Source organism: Hippocampus comes, unplaced genomic scaffold (genome assembly GCF_001891065.2).
Source record: "Hippocampus comes isolate QL1 unplaced genomic scaffold, H_comes_QL1_v1.1 scaffold176, whole genome shotgun sequence".
Lineage (NCBI taxonomy): Eukaryota > Metazoa > Chordata > Actinopteri > Syngnathiformes > Syngnathidae > Hippocampus > Hippocampus comes.
The window spans coordinates 1,837,583-1,851,357 of NW_017805826.1; the positions used below are offsets into that span (position 1 = coordinate 1,837,583).

The window sequence follows — 13,775 nt, forward strand, 5'->3', positions numbered from 1 at the left end:
ATCCACATTCTATAGCGCTTGGCCTCATTGGGGTCACGGGTGTCTTTGGGTGAGAAGTGGGCACACCCTGGACTGGTCAACTGCAGGACTGATACAGTGACAAAGAAACATGCATTCACACTGCAATGCAGACCACTTTACTTCAAATATTTATTATGAATATAAGCACACAAGAGCTCAGATGCAGCACAACAGAACAGAAAATGTAGAGGGAAGAAAAATGGATGCAAGATGTAACACAGCTAGAAAATTCTGACTACTTTCACACAAATAAAGTGGAAACCTTCGTATGTACATTTGTATAAAAATGGATCTTCGTAGAAATGCGTGGATCTTAACTAACCGATTCCAGAAAAGATGAGGGAAAACAAACTCGTTGAAATAAAGAATTGGAATGACAGCCGACTTCTTGACGGTTTCATCACATCTGGGTTGAATAAATTGGATTATGACAAACTAACATATCTAAAAGAATTGGAACCAATTCAGACTGATCACAACGTCATGTTATGATTTTCCCCAAAAACACTGTTGCCCGAAATGTAGATTTAAAAGAAGTGCTTATGCACCCAACAATGAAAAGAGATCATTTGAATAAGCAGGTCAGAGGAAAAGATGAGAATGCATTCACGCTTGAACCTCAGAATCTGCTACTCCTTCAGGATCTTCATCATTGTAGATGTTTTCAGCCTGCAGAAGAAAAAACATTTCAAAAATTCTAATTAGGACAATATATCTAATAACTGACGTTGTTTACAATTTATTCATTACCATTTGCCACACTTGCATGATGTTGTCCTCAGACACAGAACAGATGACCCATGGCTCGTTGGGGTTCCATGAGAAGTCTGATATCTTCGCTGTGTGTCCACCATGGATGAACTAAATCAAAATATTTGTGAGTGACGTGACATCCCAGCCAAAGGTCCGAATTAAACAAGAACGGCTAATTGCTAATTGCCCAACTGACCAGCAGCTCAGGGGGGCCATCCTCTGCATCCTCGGGAGATTGCTCCTCGCCGATCTTACTGAGGTCCCACACGTTTAGCCTCCGGTCTGTGCCGCTGGAGGCCAGGATGGTTTCGTTATGAGGAGACCACTGCACCTGTTTTTCAAAAGTGGGACAGACGTTTCATTTCAAGATCGACCAACTAAAATGCGACAGCAAAGCTACTTATCAACATGAAGTCATGTTTTAGAAATATTTGGTGTCAGGCGCAGACATCAACGTAGGGGTGAAACAAGTCAGTAATTTGAGCGCTTCAATTAAAAACAATGCTCAAGGAAATGTTTCTGCCTCGGGTACCAATTCATTTGGTGACTGTGTGCATGGTTGAGAAGAAAGCCAAGCCAGCAGCAGCAATTATTGATGCTATGGATGACAGTAACACCACCAACATGAGAAGGCCAACTTCAAAATAAAATCCTCCCAAATATAGTAATACACGCAAACATGCGCCATGGCACACTTTTACTTTGAAGTTGTTGGTGGCACTGCGTGATGACAGACTTGTCATCTTCCCGACAAAGTTTAAACCAAGTTTAAATCTACATTGCCATTACAAACATCACCCTGAAATGTTGTTCAATCACTAATTAAAGATGCTAAAGACTCAAATTAATAACACTGGCATTATAGAGTACATCTGTTTCCAACATTAGCAGCTTAGTGGCGAGGAGCAAGCCACTAAACAAGTGCCCAATACAGGCTTGCAAGAGCCATCAGACTTCTTTTCAAAGGCAGTTTAATACGTAAAAATGACCCCGCACACTTTGATACTGACAGCTTGACACACTTGTAGGTCCTACCTATCAATTTTTAGCAAAGCAGGCTTATCAAGTGTGTCATTTTAGCAGGTAAAATCACTACTGTTATTATGACATCACTTCATCATAGCCCAAAATGTCACTAGTGATTCCTGATAGTTTTGCTACTATGTACAGTTTGAATTTAAGGGGGAATCATCTAAAAATTAAAAATAGAAACGTGCTTTCTCGTGTGTTCATAACTGTCCTTTAACCAATCAAAAATATACAAAAATGTATTTTATCTGAATATTCAATTATTTGATAACATTTTCAGTAAACAATCAGAATACAAAAATATTCTGTAGCTGCAGCGCTGTATCAGTGAGCCCCTTTTTTTTATACTAGGCTAATGCTTTAGTCTGATTTAAAAAAAAAAAGCATAATAATAAACAAGCATAATCACATTGACTATCAAAATCACTGACCTGGAATATCTCATCTTTGTGAGACTCAAAAGAGTGCAGTTTTAGCTTCAAGTTTCTCAGGTCCCACAAAGCCACGGTCTAAAAACACATCCACATTCACATCAACTCCCACTGATGATAGTAAGACTGGCGACAATCACGAAGAGCGCAAACCCACTTTGTCTGCGGAGCCAGTGGCCAGGATGAACTCACTGTACGGATTGAAAGACAAGCAGTTGACCTCAGCAGTGTGGGCATCCACTGCGTGACTGGGCTTGGATGTGTTGTTGGATCGAGTGTCCCATCTTTTCAAGGGAATACATCATCAGGTTTGAAGACAATGCTGTGCTCGAGTGTTTACGTGGTGTTCAATTTAGCTTACATCATGAGTTTCTGGTCGTCAGCCACAGACCCAAAGAGTGACTCATGGAGCAGGTGCCATGAGACATCCTCCACAACAGCGGTATGGCCTGTAAAGATAGTCTTGGCATCCACTATCTTTCCCTCCTTAGGCACGGTGCTGATGTCCCACAAGCAGATGGTCTGAAGAGCAGGCAGACAGTGGTCAGAAACTGGCATGAGCAACTGAGAAACTACCACTTCGCTTGTTTAGTTAAAACAAAATAAAATAAATAAAAATTACGTGGTCATCCGAAGCACTGAGGAGGCAGCCGCTTAGGTTTGGATTCCAGGAGAGGCCGTAGCCCTCTTTCTGGTGACCTCTCAAGCGAAGGTCTGGAGTGCACTCTCCAGAGGGGTCTTGAGGAAAGAAAAAAAGAATATATTGACGAGGCAAGATTAGGGAGAGAAAATTACACCGGTTAACCAAGGATTGTGAAGCATGGCTTGAGTGTTACCTGGCTTGGACGGGTGCTTAGTATAATCAAAGACTAGCACATCACTGGTTGGGGTCTTGGTGGCAATAATGCAAGGGTTTTGGGGCATGTACCGGGCTCTGTTGACTTCTCCTTCATGATTGATTTTGATTTCAATCTCTATCTTTCCACTCACAGAGCCAAAACCACCAAACTCTGTAACAACACACACATAAAAACAACATGATTAATACTGATAAAACGAAATAATTCAGATTAACAGGGAAAATATTGACAACAGGATAACATTACAAAATACCAGATCTCAATGTCACCCACCGAGATTCTAAGGGACATTCAAGTAAATTTCCAATAACTTCGCTGCGTTTTTTTTAGATCGAGGGAGAGAAGGAAAAAAAGAAGAGGGGGAAAAAAATAGCCTGGCACTGGCTTTGTTTTGTTACAGCGGCTATTTTGACAGGTTAAATCTAACAGACACAGGGGCAAGCAACATTAATGAGGTGATTAACTAGTTCAATTAATTTTACAAGATCCAGTTTACTGCAATGTTACATTTTTGTGCAATTGGTTTTTCAACATAATTGTGTTCCTTTTCTTTCTAGACAAAGTTAATTTGTCTGTCTTGTGAATGGCTCTTAGGTGGTAGTACTGTCACTGCACGCCATTCGAACTTGATTAGCATGCTCATACTGTTTTGTCTATTTTTCATCAACAAGAAAGCTAACGATCATTACAACTAAAGTGAATAATAATCCTAATTCTTAAACCAATGGTTCCCGACCAGTGTGTTGGGAGTTAATCGGGTGTGCCGTGTGAAATTAACCAATTGATTGAATTATTTACTACAATTTATCTTTTTATAACCGCCTGTGAAAGCAAAACCTAGTGATGGGCAGTGTCCAGTTTTTTAATCTGGTAGTGGCTCATTAGATTTTTCTCGAATGTCAAAATACCTGCCTTGGGTAAATAATGCTGAGGAGACACTGGCCGACATTATACTATCCCTTACCTCCTTTCTCACTGTCATAGTGGGAGGCATCGAACTGAGCATCATCATTGGGGAGCTGAACGCTAGCAATCACAAGGTGGTTCTGCTCATCTGAGGTGTGTGTCCCCAGAACCAGCCTGTGTACACTGTAATCCTTTCCTTCCGGTCTGCAAACAGAATTAATGCATTTCATTTCCAATTCATTCTTTGTGATACTTTAGTCCAGGCGGTGCCCACCTACCTGGTAACATCTGGCAGCCACTGAGCAGTTAGACTGGGCCACTCCAGGGCATGAGTCATGACCAGGTCGTAGAGGAAAGGGGTGTTCTTCTTCCAGATCTTGTACTCCTCATTGATCACCCTCTCCTCCACAGCATCGTCAAAGGCAGCTACAAATAGGGCAAACATCGAGAACAAGTTTGTGAGTTACCTCAACGTTTTCAAACAATGAATAATACATACATACATCATTAAAGACGGTAATATACATGACGGACAGTAGGGATATACAACAGCCAGACAGTGCCTGACTTCATAATTAGCTTCAGGGTTTATTTTGATTTGCAGATCACATTGGGACACGTTGCTAAAGTGACAAGAAAAAAGACCAAGTGCCGCTCAGCCCGCAACCTAAGCACAAGAGCTATCCACAACTCCAAGTGAAACGACAAATTACCACCCACTAGTAGATTAGACCCCGTGTATTTAGCACGCTCGTGGCAGCTAAAGCTACATTTGCTAACAGCTAGCTTGTGCGTTTGTAACAATAAAATAAGATGCGTGCAGATGCGCCAACCCCGGACCAACTAGTCCAACAGTTTCGCGATTTCAGGGTATCCATAAACTAAGTTGTGCCAAGTAAACAGGAAAAGTCTCCATTCATACCGTCTTTGTCAGCCATGGCGCCTTTGTTGAAAAGCTAATACTCGTCCAAGTGCGTCTTTCCGGGGCGAGCGCTTTGAAGACAGCACGCAGCGTCTGCAATGGCGCCAACTCCGTCGAGCACGATTATCCAATCGCTGTAGCGGAAACCCAACCGGAAGTGAAGCACAGCGTTTGCGTCCCACCCCTTCGACCATGTTGGAAAGCACTGTGGAGTCCGAAATGCTGGAAGTTCTCTTCCGCCAAGCTCTATTCTTGACGTGCTGAACAACCGTGAAATGGACGATCGTCAGCTAGACCTGACAGACGCGCAGAAAGAGACCAAATCCAAGTACCCTCCAATTAACAAGAAATATGAATGTGAGTAAAAATAAGAGTAGAAGTGCTATCTTAACTTACAGTACTAATAGACTATTCGAATAGCCGTCCTAAAAATAAATTACATTTTAGGGCTGGGCAATCTGGCCTCAAAACAAATTTCCATTTTTTTAACACAAAAATGTGATTTCCGGTTTCATCAACTCATCCACTTTTGCTTATAGAACAAGCGAATAACATTTACCGCATTCAAAACACGTTTCTTTGTTTGCCTATCTGCTATCTCAGCTGATTTGAGGCGAAAGGCGGACTATACTTTCGGTTCACATTTACTGAAGAGACAGATGCCCACATTCACGCTTGTGGCAATGCACGCTGTTGCACTGATTGCAAGTCCATCATTGACGCAGCAAAAAAAAAATACTCACAATTCATACAGAATTCATATTTTAGATGTTCAACGATTTAACTGCGTGGGTTTTATGGTCGGTAAGTCTGTTCTCAAAAAGCGCAATTCCTACAATGGGTCATCAACGTGATGCCCTTGAGCACCAGGTAGCCTCCAAGGATCACAGGAGTAGCTCACAGGCCTGTTCTGAGAATAGCTCACTAGTGATGGGACAAAGGGAAGATGTGAGGTCTGTCTAAAGTTATGGCCATGTCTTATTCCAGATTTGGATCATACAGCAGATGTACAGTGAGTGTCCTTTCATGTCAGAGTTCATTCACAGCATTAGGTTTTCGGATGCTGTGATTGGTGTGTTAACATTTTGATTACCCTTTCGAAGAATCCACTCCTGGGGAGACTCCTTGGAGGAAGCCTTTGAGCAATGTGCCATGGGCATGTTTGGCTACATGACGGACACCGAAACAGTGGAACCCACTGATACTGTAGAAGTGGAGTCAGAGGGTGAGAAATGTGATTGCAATCATTGACTCTGAGCAAATAGTAATGCTTTCTTGTGGACATCTACAGGGGAAGACTTGGAATCTCTGCTCTTCCATTTCCTAGATGATTGGTTGTACAAGTTTAGTGCAGATCTGTTCTTTGTTCCCAGAGTGAGTATGTTTCTAAAACTTACCTAAGCCCCCCCCCCCAAAAAAAAACCCAAAATAAAATAAAACAAAACAAACAGTTCCTATGCAAGCTGCAAAATGGAGAGGTCTCAGAAACATGCATTTAACACAATATCTTGATTCCATGGCTACAATCTTCATTGTGGTTTTATTTATGTTTCTTCCAACAGGAGGTCAAAGTTTTGTACATTGACAGAATGCGTTTTAGGATTCGCTCCATTGGGTAACGTTGACCTTTTCATGAAGATGTTACTTCAAAATATACGTACCTCGCGATCTCATTTGGCCGATCTTTCTCATCCTGTGCCTTTATCTTTTGTGTTTTTAAGATGGGGTGAAGAATTCTCGCTGTTGAAGCATCCACAGGTGCGAATCTAGACAAAAGGTTGTTCAGAGAAACATGACAAATTGACAGAAAATGTGACAGAAATTGTTTTTCCTCCCCCAAGGGTACAGAAGTGAAAGCCATTACATATTCTGCGATGCAAATCCACGAGAAAGAAAAACCTGAGATATTTGCAATTGTTGATATCTGATACTTGAAGATATTGATTCTGCGACTGGTTCATTGGAACTGGAATCCATTGATGGCCAAATTTCATGGTCTTTTTATGTAAGAATTTTTATCATTGAATTGTAAAATATGATTTGCTGCTCTTGGGTTCTGTGATAGATTAAGAGTGTATGATATTGCATCAACTATGAATTGTCAATGCAGTGTACAAATAATTCAATCGTTATTAATTGTTGATGTGATTCTGAAATGTTTTGTTTTGAAGAAATATTTATTGTATTGGGAAAATAGTGCCTCTTAAGTTAAACACATGAATAATGAATTTGCATAATTCAATTTTCTGTAGTGCTGTTCCTCATTAGGATTGCGTGTGAGCTGGAGCCTATCCCTGCTGACTTGGGGTAAGAGAAGGGGTACACACTGGGTAGGTCTCCAGTCATTCGTAGGGCACATGTAGAGAACCATTCATGAAAACCAACGCAAGCATGGGGAGAGGAATGCAGAGTTGAGATTCAAACTGAGAACCAATCAACAGAGGCATATTATACATGCTTCCACCTACACACCTTGCTGCCTCAATAATGAAATGTAAACTTCAAAGTACAGTATGTTGTTTTGAAAAATAAATATATTTTGAAAGCAATGCAATTTAAAAGCCGTTAAACGTGTTTGGGTGCTTCTGATGACACATTGTTACTACAAAAAGCCATCATTACTGGAAGTCTGGAATTAAATTGCAGGGGTTAGTCTCGACACTGCAAATACAGTAAGGGTTATGCCACACTGATGTTCTTCAAACTTAACCAACACCTATTTCAAACAATCCACACACTCGGGTCAGTTACTGGACAAAAGTAATTTTATACTATTACGTAAAAATTGCTGTTGGCAGTTTGTAGTGGCGGGAATTGACTACATACACTAACTTTTGCCCCTTATTTCATCAGAAGATGCTCATTACTTTTTACAAGACGTACACAGAGACAGGTAATGTCAACTGCCATTTAGGTCATGATTGAGGTGCTTCTGAGACTCAGCTTCCAAAAAATGTGATTGGGACACCTACTGCCAATAATAATAATATACTTAGCACTGATCTATATATTTGAGAGGCCTCACAAGGAATTAATATGAGTTGGCGGTTGTTACATAAAAATGTTATTTTAAATTTATTGAAACAAGACAAATTTTCGAGATATAGTAAAGAGTAGAAGCCAATTTTGAGGTTAGCATGTTTGCTTGGCCCTCGAGTGAGTGTTCCAGTTTCTCATGTTGTCCCTCTGCAAAATTAATTGCCCGTCAACCCTCTTCTACACGAAATAGTGAAGCCAATCTGAAGTTTGTGGTTTACAGAGATTTCATATTAATATTTGTTCTATTTTATGGACATAAAAATGTAATGTCACAATTACAACATATTGTTCCTCAATACTCCCTGCGTGGGGAAAAAATAGAGAAGTAAAGGATATGCGGTAGAAAAATACAATTTCAAATTACGTTTTTCATTAAAAAGGTTTAACCTTTTTTGGGCGGTGACTATGACGTTCCGTCCGGCGCCTGCCTCTCTTCCCCCTCTGGATCAAATACAGCTGCGCCATCTCCTCTTTGTTCGTTGGCCAAAGGCAACGGGTCGCCGCAAATCTTGGACGGGACGAAATTTTCTCGACGCTGTTCACCACGAGGTTGCTAAATTTTGTTGCTTGAAACCTCGGCGCAGCGAGCAACGCTGGGTTTGTTACATTCGGTGGTGTTCGCGAGGTTTGAGTTGAGCGAGTGCTCATAAAGGCCGATTCGAGTCCGCCGTCGAGACCTGTTCACTGGAACGGCAAAATGGAAGACACAAAATACCTCCCGGAGCTCTTGGCTGAGAAAGACAGCTTGGATTCATCCTTCACCCACGCGATGAAGCTGATTTCTGCAGGTAAGATGATTTGACTCATGATTAGCTTTGTCGGCCTGCCTGCTAACAGTCGGCTCGTTTATTTTTCAATCATTGAGATGTCGATTTAAACACGTGTCTATGTAGGTCAAGCATCCTTGCATTTGGATTTCTAAATATACTCCCCTTAACACATTTTGTTGGTTGTGGTTTATTTTTCTCTTTATTCTGTATTTTAGCTTGGCTTTTTTTTTGTCTTCGCCCATTTGATCAAGTAGCTCCGGAGTGTCTTTGTGAGCCCATTGTGTGTCCTGCGTTACCAATACTGTTAGCAATCGTTACTTGGCTCGGTTTTGGCTAGAAAACTACCCCACATAATTTGACTTATTGATTTGGGATTCATTTACGTTTGTGCATGTTGTACCAATGTTGAGAGTTAACGCTTGAGCCGCTGTTTATCCTTGTGTCCTAGTTTATATATTCATTGTTCTCCTTTTGTAGAGATTGATAGGATCCAAAAAGGTGAACCCAAAAAAGACCAAGACAAAGAGAAATACTTGGACCTATTTGCTACAAAGAATCTCCAGCTCAAAGAGCGTGTACTTATTCCATCCAAGCAGTATCCCAGGGTAAATCTATCCATCCATCCATCCATATTTTGTAAAATAAAACTACTCTTCTGCACTCTTATTGTCTAACCACAGTAGATCAAAATGTTTTTTTTCGGGGGGGGGGGGAATAAAGCTGGGGTAGGGAACGCCAGTTCCTCGTGAGTCAAATCCTTCCTTTTTTAGATTTCTCTCTGCTCCAACACACCTGATTTAATTGGTCATTTTTGTTTCAAGCTTCAACGGAGCTTGCTGAGCTTCAACAGAGCTTGCTGATCATTTGAATCAAGTGTGTTGGGAGATCACACAGGCAGGATATGGCTTTCAAGGAACCAGAGTTCTCTACCCTTGTTATAAAGGATAGTCTTTACTGTGGGTTTTTATTTCGTGTGTGTTGTGCTCAGTTTGAAAGACTTAGATTGAGGTCATGAATCCTGGGTTCTCAGCTGGTTTCTGCATGAGCAAACTGCCAGCTTGCTGCTTCTGTGGGGTAATCCGGAAAGACACTGAGCTATAACTGCTGATTTTGCCTATGTTTAATTCCACAAGGTCAATTTTGTCGGCAAGCTTTTGGGGCCGCAGGGTAGCACCATCAAGAGGCTGCAAGAGGAAACTGGTGCCAAGATTTCTGTTTTGGGCAAAGGTTCTATGAGGGATAAGACTAAGGTATGCATGTGATTTTTCGATTGCCTCAATTCATAATAGATGATGTACCCTTTTATCGTTAGTTTTACTACTGCTTGAATTTTGTTTTTAGGAAGAGGAGCTGCGGAATGGTGGAGAAGCCAAGTATGCTCATCTTGCACTGGAGTTACACGTTTTCATTGAGGTGATGGCACCCATCCCAGATGCCTACCTTCGTATGGCTCATGCGATGGATGAGGTCAAAAAGTTTCTAATCCCAGTAAGTCACTTTTGTTTTTTCAACATTTTGTTTTACTTGGATCTCTGCGATTCTTTTCACAAGAATTTCTTGTCAGGAACCTGGTGAATATGACCCATACATGGACCCCAATTTCCTGAATGGCTCTCATGATGGTTCAGCCAGGGGACGTGGCGGGCATATGGGAAGAGGCCGAGGTGTACCGCCAGGTGCTGGGCCAAGGTAAGACGAATGCAAGTGGTGGCTCTGCTCCATTCCTAAAGCGCTAACGTGGAGGCTCGTTTCCGCAGAGGACGTGGACTCCCCCGCGGTGGTCCCCGTGGGGCTATGCGCGGTGGTGGCCCACGAGGAGGAATAGGCCGGGGCAATTCTCGAGGCGGGCCAGCCGGTAGAGGTGGACCCACAGCTCCCAATCGAGGGGGTTCTGCCTCGCGCTCCAGACCCCCTGCGGCTGGTGCACCGAGGATGCTCCCCGCTGCTGCACTTTCCCACCAGCAAGTTCCCCCTTCCGGCTCCCAAGCCAAACCAGAGTCCTATGAAGACTATGTAAGCTATCAAACATAGCTTTCTTATTTAGGCGTCTCAATAAATGGTTTATCAAACGCACGTCTTGGCATTTTTTTGCCATGATAATGTACTGGGTGATTTATCCTTCTTCCAGCCTGCTTATGAAGATTCATATGCAGAGCCAGCCTATGAGGGATATGAAAATTATTATAGCCAACAACCTGTGCCCACGTAAGTGAATATTATGACATGAGCTTGACATCCAGTTTATTACATTCCAACACATTATGCTTACATTTGAAATTTGTTCACAGGGATACTGAATATTATGACTATGGTCATGGAGAGCCCCAGGAAGCTGGCTATGAACAATATGGTCAGTATTCATTGCTGTTCACAAAAAAATATGAATCATAGATGAATGTATTGATTGGTTATCTTCATTTTCCCTTCCCCCACCAGCTCAGGAGGACTGGGAGAATACTTGGGGCGCTCCTGCAGCTGGAGGCAAGGCTACTCCAGCAAGGCAGTCAAAAGGAACCTATAGAGAGCATCCTTATGGAAGATTCTGAACACCTACTGGTAGAGTTGCCACGGCAACTGTCTTGGATTGTAACTCACTTAACCTTTCAAAAGTAATTCCCACTGTTTTTTCCTCACCCTTTTATCGTTTATTTAAATTTTTTTATAGCTTCACATTTTTAGGAGAGATTTTGTTGCATGTGTCCGATTTTTTTTTTCTTTTTTTTTCCCAGGGGTAAAAGGATATGCTAAGTTTGTCGTCAGTTTACTGTTTCCATTTAACAACTGTTAAAATTAGTAGTTGGCAGTTCCAGCGTGACAAACCTAAGAGGCATTCACATTTTAGCGCTATTTACTGGTTATGTTTTAATTGTATCGTAAAATTATCGTGGCGAACGAAACCACATAGGCTTCATATCTCGTTCTTTACAAACGGAACAAAAGAGAACAGTTTAATTTGCAATCTAAAATAAACCTTTTATTATGGTCCAACACAAATCTTACATCATCGAATTCTTGTCTTCTATTAGGTCATCTAAACCATATGGTTAAAAAAAAATTGAACAAATGAAAAATATACCAGATAATCTGAATGGTCACAATTACTTGCAAAAATACTGAAGGCCAACCAGTTCTCCGTGTGTCCAGGTGGCTGCAGCATCAATATTTTGTACATAACTGTAGGACAACTATTGTATGTTGCAAGACAAAATGCATCAGTGTGTACATTTGGTTAAATAGGATCCTAAATGCGTATTTCCAAATGTCTTTCTGCCTTGCGCTGTTGAAATAAAGTTTCTAGTTTCAGTTTAAACTTGATTTAAACGTGGTATTTTGCCTTTGTTGTCCGAAAAAAGATTTCCGTTGGTGAAGATGTAAATGTATTTGACGCTGAATACGCTATGTGTACTGTCAGTCTGATTTTTCTTTCACACAAAACAAAACGGTGTCTTGACATTGACCTATGTTTTTCCAAATTTTCTAAACTACCCTTGTAATGTCACCTACGATAATAAAGCTCATCATTCCACAAGGTATGGTCTGCCAAATATAAGTTGGACTTGATATCCTGCTTGAATATGTATTGTCGTGAACCTTTAGTGCATCTCCAACTCTAGAAGGCGTCAGCCGCTTGAAGTAACTGAATCTCAACAGTATTTCAAACCAAGCTTGCAGGGGTCTTGACTTTGAAGCAAAGTCATGCTGGCTGCTTTTTTAAAAAAGACAAAAATCGCAGAGGGGAGGATTCTAAAAGCCAAAAGATCGCCACATGAAGGTAACAACTAACCAACTCTCATCTATTAGATATTTGTTTTTATATTGTGCCAAGTAGAAGTTATTATTCGGAATGCACCAAAAAAAAAAATGCTTGAAGTGCAAAATGTTATCAGTTATTCCGAGCAAAAAAGCCGTACAAAAAGACTGTAAAAAATGTGCTGCAACTCTTGCTCAAATAAAAAAAACAATTTACTCAATACCTTATTTTTATTTTGGCAATTTCTGTAGATTGAAGATGGATGAAAATTAGTTTCATAATATCAGACCTAATACATGTGATGGTAATATATCCCATGTAGATGGATGAAAATTAGTCCATTGTAATATATATCACATCTAACAATACATGTGCTAGTAATCCCAATAATGGAAAAAAAAATGCTTGAGTTGCATAAATCTTTAGATCGTGTTAGATTTGCATGTTTGCTTGTGTGAACGTGTGAATGCCTGTTCAGTGTGCAGATTTGTGCTGCCGAGAGCTCATTTTGTCTTTCTTCGTAGGTTTTAAGTGAAATGTCTCAATGCTGGAGACAAAACTGCTTCCAATCTCCCTGAGCAAGGACGGTATGTGAGAAAATTGTCTTGACATGTTTTGGCCAGAAAGAAACTGAAATTTGCTGTGCTCACACAGGTCTTTCAAGTGTCCTTTTTGAAAGAGGGGAAGCTTTGTCAACACGGAACCTGGACTTCGCTTTGCAGAATGTTTACAGAGGAGACAAGTCATTTTTCTTCTATGAGGAATTTTTAGAATATGTGAATTCTTTATCCTTTTTTATTCACATTTGTAATGTTGATTTCAATAAAGTATTTATTTCAACCACTGCATCAGTGACTTGTCACAAAGCAGAACATGCTGTTGTGTAGAAACACTGTAAAGTTAATGGCCCACACTTTAAGCTAACTAGGGTGGTTTTAGAATTTAGTACTTGCACATAATGCGTTTCTCACTGTATTGTACATTAGAGCTACACATTCTAATTCGCAACTGTAGATCAATAATGATCAGTCTGTTAGTCCATTTATTATACAAGCAAAACACAACAGCAAATGTACAGTGCAAGATAATGACTTGAAAATTATAAGGATTCCATAAATCTTTTGATTCTTACGAGGAATTTGTATTACCCGTTTTATGACATTTTCGTTATAAATTTAGCATGTCTGTTGTTGCAGCTTTACTTCTCACCAGATGCACCGACATCAACACATTTGGGATGAAATGTCACCCAAAAAGTTGATGTGTCAAAGGCCCGCGATCCTCTAGATCAGG

At 40.7% G+C, this 13,775-nt stretch overlaps 3 protein-coding genes across 5 annotated transcripts; 2 read left to right on the top strand and 1 right to left on the bottom strand.

Moving 5' to 3' along the window:
- Positions 1-132: 132 nt before the first annotated feature.
- LOC109526097 (retinoblastoma binding protein 4) lies at positions 133-5,053 on the bottom strand. The gene is made up of 11 exons (XM_019887127.1): positions 4,923-5,053; positions 4,279-4,426; positions 4,059-4,204; positions 3,071-3,244; positions 2,857-2,972; positions 2,596-2,756; positions 2,392-2,518; positions 2,235-2,312; positions 971-1,105; positions 772-882; positions 133-690 (listed from the first exon to the last, which is right to left on the bottom strand). The coding sequence occupies exons 1-11, from the start codon at positions 4,936-4,938 to the stop codon at positions 628-630; spliced, it is 1,275 nt and encodes a 424-aa protein (XP_019742686.1). The 5' UTR covers positions 4,939-5,053; the 3' UTR covers positions 133-627.
- A 42-nt stretch (positions 5,054-5,095) lies between these two features.
- On the top strand, positions 5,096-7,486 carry zbtb8os (zinc finger and BTB domain containing 8 opposite strand). Of its 2 annotated transcripts, XM_019887135.1 has the most exons (7): positions 5,096-5,279; positions 5,910-5,934; positions 6,026-6,147; positions 6,214-6,296; positions 6,485-6,537; positions 6,644-6,680; positions 6,764-7,486. In XM_019887135.1, the coding sequence occupies exons 1-7, from the start codon at positions 5,198-5,200 to the stop codon at positions 6,848-6,850; spliced, it is 489 nt and encodes a 162-aa protein (XP_019742694.1). In that variant the 5' UTR covers positions 5,096-5,197; the 3' UTR covers positions 6,851-7,486. The 2 variants fall into 2 exon arrangements, with proteins under 2 accessions (XP_019742694.1, XP_019742695.1); XM_019887136.1 differs by lacking the exon at positions 5,910-5,934 and having other exon boundaries at positions 5,189-5,279.
- A 902-nt stretch (positions 7,487-8,388) lies between these two features.
- On the top strand, positions 8,389-13,325 carry khdrbs1a (KH domain containing, RNA binding, signal transduction associated 1a). Of its 2 annotated transcripts, XM_019887130.1 has the most exons (11): positions 8,389-8,749; positions 9,209-9,336; positions 9,865-9,981; positions 10,073-10,219; positions 10,296-10,420; positions 10,489-10,744; positions 10,860-10,936; positions 11,020-11,081; positions 11,168-11,340; positions 13,007-13,069; positions 13,137-13,325. In XM_019887130.1, exons 1-9 carry the CDS (start codon positions 8,659-8,661, stop codon positions 11,275-11,277), a joined length of 1,113 nt encoding a protein of 370 aa, XP_019742689.1. In that variant the 5' UTR covers positions 8,389-8,658; the 3' UTR covers positions 11,278-11,340; positions 13,007-13,069; positions 13,137-13,325. The 2 variants fall into 2 exon arrangements, with proteins under 2 accessions (XP_019742689.1, XP_019742688.1); XM_019887129.1 differs by having other exon boundaries at positions 11,168-13,069; positions 13,137-13,322.
- Positions 13,326-13,775: the final 450 nt, after the last annotated feature.